The sequence below is a fragment of the Pelophylax lessonae genome (genome assembly GCF_965119305.1).
Source record: "Pelophylax lessonae genome assembly, chromosome: 1".
NCBI lineage: Eukaryota > Metazoa > Chordata > Amphibia > Anura > Ranidae > Pelophylax > Pelophylax lessonae.
In genome coordinates this window covers 94,041,994-94,054,493 of record NC_138768.1, presented here as the reverse complement: position 1 = coordinate 94,054,493, position 12,500 = coordinate 94,041,994, and the positions used below count along the sequence as shown (strand labels likewise).

At 36.9% G+C, this 12,500-nt stretch overlaps 1 protein-coding gene across 4 annotated transcripts in view; it reads right to left on the bottom strand.

Annotated features, from left to right (window-relative positions):
• The window catches only part of ISL1 (ISL LIM homeobox 1), a 17,633-nt gene that overhangs the window by 5,054 nt on the left and 79 nt on the right, over positions 1–12,500 (bottom strand). For 2 of the 4 annotated variants that reach the window (XM_082243549.1, XM_082243547.1), the window contains exons 1-5: positions 12,291–12,500; positions 10,864–11,053; positions 8,678–8,937; positions 3,247–3,530; positions 590–757 (exon numbers count right to left, since the gene is read on the bottom strand). The exon at positions 12,291–12,500 is cut by the window's right edge and continues 79 nt beyond it. In XM_082243549.1, the coding sequence (XP_082099675.1) occupies positions 590–757; positions 3,247–3,530; positions 8,678–8,937; positions 10,864–11,053; positions 12,291–12,318 (930 nt within the window). In that variant the 5' untranslated portion in view covers positions 12,319–12,500. Of the gene's footprint in view, positions 1–589; positions 758–3,246; positions 3,534–8,677; positions 8,938–10,863; positions 11,054–12,290 lie in introns of all 4 variants that reach the window. The other 2 variants (XM_082243548.1, XM_082243546.1) reach the window with 1 other exon arrangement.

Below are 12,500 nucleotides of genomic sequence, written 5' to 3'. Positions count from 1 at the left end.
TGTGCAATGTATATGTAAAGCGCTGTGTAAATTGACTGTGCTATATAAGTACCTGAAATAAAAAAAAAAAATATATATATATATATACATACATACACACCAGTACATACAGTATATATATATATATATATATATATATATATATATATATATATATATATACACATACACACACAGATATAGATGTGATTGTATAGTTAATGTGTTTCTAACCTGCTGTTGATGTATATTTCACTGCAGTAGGGAGAGTTTTTACTTTCACTTTTGGGCACTGGGACATTCACAGCAGAGATCTCCTATTTCTTCCTGCTATCTCCACCTCTGAGCTGGAGAAGTAGGAAGAGGAGATCTTCAAAGAGAAGCACAGTGATCAGGTGAGATCATGTGTTTCTAAACTGGCCGTTTCTATTGCAGTGAATGCAAGCTGTTTGTGTACTGAGATGAGAAGAGAAGACTATGTTCTCCACTACTCTTCTCAGTATTTTAAACCTGCAATGCTCTGAGACAAGCCGTGATCATCCAGATCTCGGCTTATCTCAGTTTACTAAACGTACACCTTAGTCTGGTCGCCTGAGCAGTGACAACTTACCAGTTGTTGGAATGCCGGCTGATCAATGTCACTCTGCAAGGCAAAGTCACTGAGGACCTTCCATGGGGGCTGGTAGCTCTGCACCTCTACTGGGTTAGCTTGCAAACCACCGTCATGTCTTTCGGGACTAGAAGCCACCATAGGGGTCCCTGTCATCCCTTGAATATTCTGAAAGGGAAAACATGACAGGTCAATGCATTGTAATTATCTTGCTCAGTACAAACTCGGTGCTGGATACAGTAATCATCATATACACAGTGCATGCCAGAAAGCAGCTTCATGAGGCCAAGACAAATTCTTTGTTCTACCTAATACTGTAACAAAGACTGAGCCTCTTCTAAACATGACAAAGATCAGTCCAGTGACCCATTAGAAGGCAATCGGTATTTGTTATGAACATAATAGGTCTACTATGTGGCCCTTAATATGACATTATTGCTCTACTATAACATCCACTATCAACCTGACATGTAATATCATATCCACACATATGTAACACTAATTACAGTTCTTATTGCACCATGAATAGGTATAATTCAATGTAACCCTTTAAACACAAATAATTTAACATAGCATTATAACATATACCATACGAAATTACATTGCTATAAAACACTTTAAAGTGCTACATTCATTGCACTATTTTTACAGTAATGCAATAGCATAAACCGTAACATGGCACTGTGCCATCATGATGCAAGAGAACACTATAAAGCAGAAAATGTAATATTATAATAGCAGTAAAGCCAGAGTAGGTAATATAAAGTACAATTGAAAGTGTAGGTATGATGACATCATAGATTACTATGGCCGAGCAATAATCCTACAGCCAGTGGTGTAAATATCCTATGCGGCTGTTGTAGTGTCATTATGAGAGCAGGATGCGCAGTGTACATCATTTACAGGTGTAATAATGACAGGCTGGTGATTTATACTGCAAAATAGGAGGCAATTCTGTAACATTTTGTGACAATAAGTCCCTATAATATGTGTACAGCTCAGGGCCACAGCTAATTGTGCTGAATTATGAGTCTGGGTGATAAGCCCCATCAGGCTGCAGAACATTCCGAACAAACAGCTGTACTGCAAGACCGTCTACCTGGCCGGCAGTCCTGCCCCATCACTCATCTGCCCCTATGCCTATGACATATAGCTCGCAGCTATTGTAAAACTACACTGGGGAATGGAGACAAGCACGCCGGCTTATGAGGATTGATCGGCGAAATGTGGAAAATCCAGTGTCATTTTGTTAAAAAAAAAAAAAAAAACTCAAGAAGTTCACAATGTTACAGTGACTCTGTCAATGTAATTCTAAACAAGCGTTAATAAGCATCTAGGTGTGTATGTGGGTGTCCAGTCCATGTGTTGCTGCATTTAGTAGATATCATATGAAATTTCTCAGATACAAAACATGAAGCTCGATTCACAAAAATTTTATAGCATGGTATAGAAACTTTATTTCAGCCAGGTCACTATCATTCTAAAACCTTATTGGACTTAAATACTTAAATAAGTGTCTTTATCCTGCAATGTTAGCTTTGTGAACTTTTATTACCTATACCAGCTTTGTGAATCTTTATAAAAGTAATTATCCTTAGGACATACAATCTAAGTTCTAACTTCACTGTTTCTCTCGCTATAATAATAAAAAAATCTAAAAAAAAGTATATATATATATATATATATATATATATATATATATATATATATATATATATATATAGGCACACACACACTTTGAGATATATTATATTCACACACACATGTATGCATATACACTTTGAGAGATATATATCACATGCATAAGGAAGGAGAGTTTCCTAAGACTGGAGAGACTAAAGCAGCCAGAGTCTGTTGCGGCCAATCAGCTTCAGGCTTTCATTTTCAAAGCTTAACTGCTTAGCTGAAACTAGAAGCTGATTGGATAATTGGTTACCTATGTACAACTGCTTTTAGATTTAATCTGCTCCAGTTTTATAAAATGTATATATATACATATATATATACACACACACATATACTATACATGTATATACACATATATATATACACACACACACACATGCAAGTGTGTGGGTGTCTGTGAGTTTTATATATATATATATATATATATATATATATATATATATATATATATATACTATATATATATATATATATATATATATATATATATATATATATATATATATATATAGAGAGAGAGAGAGAGAGAGAGAGAGAGAGAGAGAGAGAGAGGGTGTCTGTGGGTTAATGAGTTAATAAATAAATACACATTAAAGGGTATTTTTGTAACAATATCAAAGATAAAGTTGCATGCTCTATATGAGAGATAAAAGCTGATATTATATCAGCTACACATTTATACTACAACACTAGTTATGTCACACACATATACTGCTGTGCTACAGCTATTATAAAAGGGACATAAGCTATGGTCACATCCATTTTCACTTTAAACCAACATTTTAACTTCCAGACTCCAGTGTAACAATGTGACTTAATCAGACTATTGGACTCCAGCTGCCTATGAGGTAGCAGAAGGGGGAGGGGGTTCCCCATTGCTGTGTATCCTAACCTCCTCTCTCCCCCCCCCCTTTCCCCCCTTCCATAGCCCACTATACCCCAAGCAGCATGATTTTGTCGCATCTCCTCACCGTTTTGTCGTTGGGCTGCTGTTGCTGTAATTGTTTCATCATGATGCTCCTCTTCTTGTCTTTACACCTCTTATTCTGGAACCAGACCCTGATGACCCGAGGACTGAGACCGGTCATCTCCACCAGCTGCTCCTTCATCAGTGCGTCCGGTCGGGGGTTGGCAGCGTAGCAGGTCCGCAAGGTGTGAAGCTGCTTCTCGTTAAGGACCGTCCGGACACGGGTGGTCTTCTCGGGCTGCTTGTGGACATGAGGCCTGAGGGCCGGCTGCCGGGCAGAAATGGGTTCTGCTGTAAAATCAATGAACGATTCATAAGACAAAAAGCCTCACGGTAGCCTTCCCAGGTCACCCCCAACACCAACTGCAATTGGTGGCTTAAGCAGGTTCATTGGGTTTACTAAAAGGGGGTCCTGGAGGCTGTTCGCTAAACTAGATAATAAATAAGGTGAAGCTGGGCTCTCATCAAGCATGCAGTCATCTGCTAGCAAAAATACAATTCTTTTTTTTTTTTTTTTTTTTTTTTTTTTACTTCCAATGTACATGATTTGATAGTCAGAGGCCACACAAGTTTACCTTATTTACTTATATTTACTTTGCTAAAGGAATAGCTGGAATTGCCTTAGTAAATATCTCTCATATATATATATATATATACATATATATATATATATATATATATATATATATATATATATATACACACATTGCATACATACATACATACACACACACACACACACACACACGACAGAGTATTTCTGATAAGGATATACATATATATATATATATATATATATATACATAAAGCTTTATAAATTATATAAATATCCCCCCACACAAGAAGGCATGAAGGTTTTGGCCTTCAGCACTTACCCACTAAAAAACTAGTAACACTTGTAACAGATTTTAGAGACCCCCCTTCCCCACCCACCCTCAGCAATCAGACATATTATCTGTTGCTATTATAAAAATAATGATAATTTAAATATATATATATATATATATATATATTATTTTTTCCTTTATATTGCACCCAATTCATTATCCCCATGTTCGAAGACTGAACCCACTAGGAAGAGCATTAAAAATATAATAAAGGTATATCAATACAGTCCACACTTTATAGTATATATTATATGGGAATTTTTATTTTATCCTTTTTAAAATGTAAAATGCCTTTACTGGGCTACCGAAAAATAAATAGCATCCCTTCACTCTATTTTGGGGTGTGACAATTTAACAGTAACTCCCCAGCTGTGGTCCCTGGGGGGGGGGGGGGCAGGTCAACCAATCGGAAGAGAGCTGAGCCCTGCTGGCGTTCCGTGTCCATAAGGAAAGCCCAGCAGCGACGTTTCGGTCGCGTTAATGAGCCGACTCCTCCAACCCTAACGTCAGTTCTCTTCAGCTTTAGCTTAGGAAAAGCTCCGCAGTTATTTATGATATTTGAAAATACTTTCACAAAAAAGAAAAAAAGAAAGAAAGAAAGAAAGAAAGAAAGAAAGAAAGAAAGAATAAAAACAACCCTCTGTAGTTTCACTAAGAACATTTGCTAAATAAATAAGACACCAATGAGACTGCCACTGCTAACCAGCCCAGCAAAAGCCTGCAATCAGGCCGGCTATTCAAACTTGCTAAAGCGAGATAAAAATACAATAAAAGAGGGTAAACATTGTTTCTTCTTAAATATTGTGTTAGGCTGATAAGGACCGACAATAAAAAGTCGCATGTAGGGTGAACGCTTTGGTTTCCTAAGTATGTGGTTAACAGAGCTGTTTGCAAAAGATACAGGTAGATACCAAAGCACAGGCTGAGCCTTTCAACTCCAGGAACATGGAATAAAACAGGACTCTGCGGGGCTCAGATAGGGACCAAACAGTCTTTCTGGTTCCACTATCTCTCTCTCTCTCTCTCTCTCTCTCTCTCTCTCTGTCTCTCTCTCTCTCTGTCTCTCTCTCTCTCCCCTAAGGTATTTTGTTGACTTGGTTAAATGTATCCAATCTCCGTTCAATTAGTCAGAAATGGACTGGAAAATTTCTCTTTTTGGATTATAACAACTAGTTTATCCAAACGGTGCTATCTGATACTTGTGGTTTGTGTGCTGGGCTTTCAGGGCTGGGAGCAGAATGGAGTCCCCTGCTCCTGTATAAGGAGGATTTCAGTCCCTCTTAGATGTAGGATGGAGTTACAGGACCCGAATGGAAGATTTGGGCCCCCCTCAGATCACCAGCAAGGCCAGAAAACTGCACCAATCACTCTAGCTGGCAATTACTGCAGATTAGCTTGTTGACAGTTTAAAATTACATCCTGGAGTATGGGCATTCATTCCTAAGCTTCTATCCCCTGCACACTGCTGAGGAGGGCACTGTTTGGGTGTTGGGTGGCTACAGAAATCCCACCCCTACCAATACCCCCCCCCCCCCCTCCCTAAACCAGACACTGGAGGCAAACTTGTACTGAGTACAGGGGGCATTGTGCTGATGTATTCCTACAGTATACATGCATGATTAACCATGTAATTACAACATGTATGTGTAGCAGAAAAAATAATAACCCACTGGCTGCACCGCTTCATGAATAGTATATATAAATAATATATTTAGCAAGATGGTATATGTACCTGGAGGGAAACATGCAGTTCTGTACACACCCACAACACGTGTACATTACAGGGGATTATACACAAGCACCATGCAATAAGATTGACAGGGAACACAACACTATAGAATAAATGTGTCTATGTATATGGAATGCATATCAATAATCAAAATGTAAGGAAACACACACACAAACACACACACACATACACACATATGAGGTCTACATAATTAGCATATATTTATGCACATATTCGTTTTTACTTTAATCTGTCTTTGTATTATGCACTAAGGAAATGTTGTGTTATATGTCCTACGTGCATTAATAGGAATTAAAACAATTTTTAACTTGTGCATACCCTCTGAAATTTTGCATACCTATGTATATATACATGCACAGATCTATTATGAATTGAATAAAGTGTTTTTTACTTGTGCTATACCCCCTTATAATTCTGCATGCATGTATTTGTGCGTGCACATCCACAGACTTATGAATTTAATAGGAAATTTATTTTTACTTGTGTTTTACCCTCTTATAATTCTGCATATGTGTGTGCACATGCCCAGATCTGTTATAAATTTGGGCATTTTTTTGCTTGTACATAGCCTCTTAAAATTATGCATGCATTTGTATGGTACACATACACAGACCTATTATGAATGTAATGGGGCATGATTTTGTAAACTTGTACATAACCTCGTATTATCCTGCATACATTTGCATGCACAGATGCATGGATCTATAGTATTTTGTACGTGTGCATACCATCTTGCAATTCTGCCACATGCACAGATATATTATGAATTGAATAGGACAATTTTTACTTGTGCATGCCCTCTAAATTTGCCTTTGTTTGCATGTGCAGTATACAAGCATGGATTTTTTATGACAATATTTTACTTTTGCTATACCCTCCTATAATTCTGCATATGTGTGTGCACATGCACAGATCTTTATTTGATATTGATTTTTTTTTATTGTGCATACCCTCTAACCGTGCATATATTTGTATGAGCAGTATACATGCATGGGTATTTTATGAATTTAATAGGAAAGTGTGCAGTATACATGCACGGATCTTTTATGAATTTAACAGGTGAGTGTGCAGCATACATACATTGATCTTTTATTACTTTTATAGGATAGAGTGCGGTATACATGCATGGATCTTTTATTAATATAATAGGAGAGTGTGCAGCATCAATCCATGGATCTTTTATGGCTTTAACAGGTGAGTGTGCAGCATACATAAATTGATCTTTTATTACTTTAATAGGAGAGTGTGCAGCATACATGCATGGATCTTTTATTAATATAATAGGAGAGTGTGCAGCATCAATGCATGGATCTGTTATGGTTTTAATAGGAGAGTGTGCAGCATACATGCATGGATCTTTTATTACTTTAATAGGAGAGTGTGTAGTATACATGCATGGATCTTTTATTACTATAATAGGAGAGTGTGTAGTATACATGCATGGATCTTTTATTACTATAATAGGAGAGTGTGTAGTATACATGCATGGATCTTTTATGACTTTAATAGGATAGTGTGTTGTATACATGCATGGACTTTTATTACTTTAATTGGAGAGTGTGCAGCATACATGCATGGATCTTTTATTACTATAATAAAAGAGTGTGCAGCATACATGCATGGATATTTTCTTACTTTAATAGGAGAGTGTGCAGCATACATGCATGGATATTTTAATAATTTAATAGGAGAGTGTGCAGAATACATGTATGGATATTTTATTACTTTAATAGGAGAGTGTGCAATATACATGCATGGCTGTTTTATTACTTTAATAGGAGAGAGTGCAGCATACATGCATTGATATTTAAATAATTTAACAGGAGAGTGTGCAGCATACATGCATGGATATTTTAATAATTTAATAGGTGAGTGTACAGTATACATGCATGGATCTTTTCTGAATGTAATAAGAGAGTGTACAGTAAGTATACATGCATGGATCTTTTATGATTGTAATAGGAGTGTGTATAGTATACATGCATGGATCTTGTAATAGTTTAATAGGAGTGTGTACAGTATACATGCATGGATCTTTTATGAATGTAATGGGAGAGTGTGCAGCATTCCTGCATGGATCTTTTAATAATTTAATAGGAGAGTGTGCAGTATACATGCATGGATCTTTTAATAATTGAGAGTGTGCAGTATACATGCATGGATCTTTTAATAATTGAGAGTGTGCAGTATACATGCATGGATCTTTTAATAATTTAATAGGAGAGTGTGCAGTATACATGCATGGATCTTTTAATAGTTTAATAGGAGTGTGTACAGTATACATGCATGGATCTTTTATGAATGTAATGGGAGAGTGTGCAGCATTCCTGCATGGATCTTTTAATAATTTAATAGGAGAGTGTGCAGTATACATGCATGGATCTTTTAATAATTGAGAGTGTGCAGTATACATGCATGGATCTTTTAATAATTTAATAGGAGAGTGTGCAGTATATATGCATGGATCTTTTATGAATGTAATATTAGAGTGTGCAGTAAACATGCATATAACTTGTATGAATTTAATAAGGCATTTTTTTTTTTTTTTTACTTTTTGCTATACCCTCATAATTCTGCATATGTATATGATTTAGGTTTTTTTTTTATTTTACTTGTGCATACCCTCTCTTACATTTTTATACATGTACAGATGTTGAATGCATTTAATAGGAGAGTGTGCAGCATACACATTCACCCCCAATTTTCTGGAGGGGGTACCCATGTAACCCCTGTAATCAGAGTGGCTGGTGGTCAGCCGCAGTCTCACAGTGTCATCGGAATAAAGAAGGAAGAAGTACCTGCCATCTGCAGGGGTCTGGCCGGATGCAGCGGACTGAGGGGGTCTCCGGCCCCCAGGCTGGCCCTTTCCACCACATCGTGGTCGGCCCGACAGAAGAGACCGTCCTCCCGCAGAGCGAATTCGTCCCCGGGGATGAGCTGGCGGCTGCAGGCCACGCAGCGGAAACATTCGATGTGATAGACCTTGGAGCGGGCCCTCATCACAAAGTCATTCTTACTGAAGCCGATATTGCACTTGGCACACTTGATCCCATACAACCTGCGGGGCCCGGGAGAGAGCAGACACCATACAATAAGATACACACTCAGTATCACTTCTCATAGGCTGCCCAGCAATGTCACTACTATACAAGTGGCTCCTTGAAAGTCCTTGCTCTTATCACAACTCTGCTCACATCTCTATATATTCTACAGCCTGACTCACCAACTGCTAGTCAAATCTACTTCTTCAAGGAACAAAAAAAAAAAATTGATAAGAAAAAAATAAATAACATGGAATGACATCAGGCAATGCTGATCACCCTTCAGAGTACAGGGGACAAGCATGACACATACCCAAAATATGACACAGGAAATTTATAATAACATAATAGACTGGAAAGGCATAGCAGTCAATAAATGATAAAAAAAAAAAGTAAAAAACGGTCACTAATTCATTTTAATATTTAGTCCTAACAGTAAAAATTCTAATTAAGATGTCCCCTCAAATGTTAGCAATGTCAAGAAAATCAAAATCAAATAAAAAAAATACTATTGAGAATCTGCCTGGTCACCCCTGCCTTTCTCTTACTACTAAATTCTACAATTAATAATAATTATTAAAAACAAAATAAACAACGTGTATCGTACTGCTTTTCCTAAAATGTTAGCAGTTTTAGGAAAATCAAAATCAAATCAAATAAAAATAAAAAATACTACGAAAGGATTTGCCTGGTCACCTCTATCTTGATCTAATAACACAATTCTACAATTAATATTAATTCTAAAAAATAAACAACGTGTATCGTCCAGCTTTTGTTAGCAAAATCAGGAAAATCAAAATATTAATAAAAAACCTTTTAAAATTATACTACAAAGTTCTGCCTGATCATCTCTACCTTTAGGTAAATAAAGCACAATTCTTCAAATAATTAAAAAAAAAAAAATAACATGTATCGTTTTTAAACTGTCTGGTCATCTCTACATTTAGGTAAACAAAACACAATTTTGGAAAAAATATAATAAGAATGTATGTAGGATATTAAATAAAAAAGAAAATCAAAGCTTCCTAATTTTTACAAATAATAAAGCTAGCCTAGCTACAGCAACAGATAATTCAACATTTTTGAAAATAAATATATAAATAAAAGAGTTCTGCTTAAACTGAGTTTAAAGACAAGTATTTAGGAAAATAATATACGCCTAACAAATCATCAAAACATATAAAACGTGTAATAATTGTAAGAAAAAAAAAATGGAAGTAGTTTGTATTTTTTTTTTTTAACCCATCCTTGATGAGGGGCGCTGGAGGAAACAGGATAAACATTGGCTGAAGTTTTGCTTGGGTGTCTGTTGTGTCACAACTGCTATTTAGACTTCTTTATCAGCATCCAGATTTAAATGTGAGGAAGGAAGCAGTTGCCTTTATCTAAATATCCCAATTGTTTGCCTCCAAATGATGGGCAATTTGATCTGTTCAGTCTAATTCATCAGGACAGATAAGATAAGGGGAGGCAGACAGCCCTGCCCCGAAATACAGGTAGTTTAGTTTTTTGTATTATTATTATTTCTACTATTCTGAACCGATGGGCTAAATCTGGCTAGAATTATTATTCCATATATCTAAACATAAAAAGTGATCCCATTTAGATCAGTGGGTTTCTAAATACAGCATCAATACACGGTTAAAGTATCTTCTCTAGGCAAATCTATATTTAATTGCAATGATCCACAGCAACATTCAAATCTAAAACCTGCACAAAGCCACCAGGCAGGGTGAATTAGGATAAAGAATGAATGAATAAATAAATACATATTGCTGGCGCATACAAGAAAAAATAAACAAAGAATAAAATTAAATCTATAAAAAAAGATCTAAAAAATATATATTTATTTTTAAAGAAAAAAATATTCCAAATATTCCAAAAGGAGGTAAAAAAAATGTAAAAGAAATAGGGATTTTTTTTTTTTTTTTTAGTGGACATACCTGATATAGTCCCTTTTACAGTACGTTTTTCCATCCCTAACAAAGCACGTGCAAGTTTCGTCTAAATATTGGTTGCATTCAGCACACTTGAGACAGGCTGCATGCCATTCCAGGTCTGGAGATACCCTCAGTATATATTGGTCGTGAATTTGATTTCCGCAACCGACACACAGTGAAATAAGTCGCTTTTCTGGAAAAAAAAAAAACAAATAAAAAAAAAAATTAAATTAGCATTAGGCTTAATAAGAAAAAAAAAAAAAAAAACAGTACTAAACCAATTTTTATCTTATTTTTCCTCCTGATGTGTGCCCTGGGAACCTGAGTGTGTCTGATCTGGCTTTCAAAATAAAATAAAATAACAGGAATCTCACTTTTTTGGGGGGGAAGATAATTGATGTATGCCATCAGGATCTTTGACTCGTTGACATAGGAGGCGGATCATGTGTTGGGGATTGTCAATGGCAATCTGCAAGTGTACCTTGAAAATCAGGTAGGTTGATCTGGTCCTTTTTTCTGACAAGGTTTAAGAGGAAAGGGTAGAATTTAGGATTTTTTTTTTATAAATTGAACCTTCAGACTGTACGCTGTCAAGGCAGAATAGAGGAGTCAAAGTTGGCAGCCCAAATCATACACACCATTACATGTGTCAGTTCAATCACAGGCTTGCAAGTGGCATGTAAAACACTCATCATGTAGGCATAGGCTGGGCACCCTTCTATGCCCCCCAATCATTAGGCTGCAGCAACAAGACCAAACACAGTGACACCAGGGCCAGCGTGCCTCTAAAGTCCAAATGTGACCCTCGGTAGCCAGAGTGACATTTCCAGGGACATTGAGGGGGACATATATATTTTTTTTGTGCATATTAAAAAAAAAATTAATTGAAATAATAAAAAAAATTCTATGCCCCCCCAATCATTAGGCTGCAGCAGCAAGACCAAACATAGTGACACCAGGGCCAGCGTGCCTCTAAAGTCCAAATGTGCCCCTCAGTAGCCAGAGTGACATTTCTAGGGACATTTTTTGTTTGTTTGTTGTGCATATTAAAAAAAAATTAAATTTAAATAATAAAAATATTTTATGCCCCCCAATCATTAGGCTGCAGCAGCAAGACCAAGTGACACCAGGGCCAGCGTGCCTCTAAAGTCCAAATGTGACCCCTAGTAGCCAGCATGAAAGGGGCATTGCAATTTCACTTGAAGGAGGATTTTTCTTTTTTTTTTGCATATTAAAAAAAAAATGTATCAATATAGGATGTTGCATGCACAAACAAAAACAAAAAAAAAGAGGATAAAAAATCCCAGGCACGACATTTCCAAACCTGAGAGTAGTCCCAGCGACGTCTTGGCAAGGGGCATGCTCATGTATGGGGTGTGCATTTTAGGAACAGAAGGCGATCCTGGCTAGGGTAGAAAAAGGCTGCTTACTTTTTGGAGGGTCTCCCATGTCTCCCATGTCTGACAGAGGGTGTAATGTCCACAGTGAAATGGTGTCAGCTTGGTGTATCCACAGAGAGAATGAAGAGGGGGGGTAGTGCACAGGGTAGTAATGGTGGAGGGAGCCCAGCAGAGGGGTTGGTCCTGGCGCTGCCTCTCTTCCCTGCTCCGATATCAGTCCACTGTCCTCAGCGGAGGAGA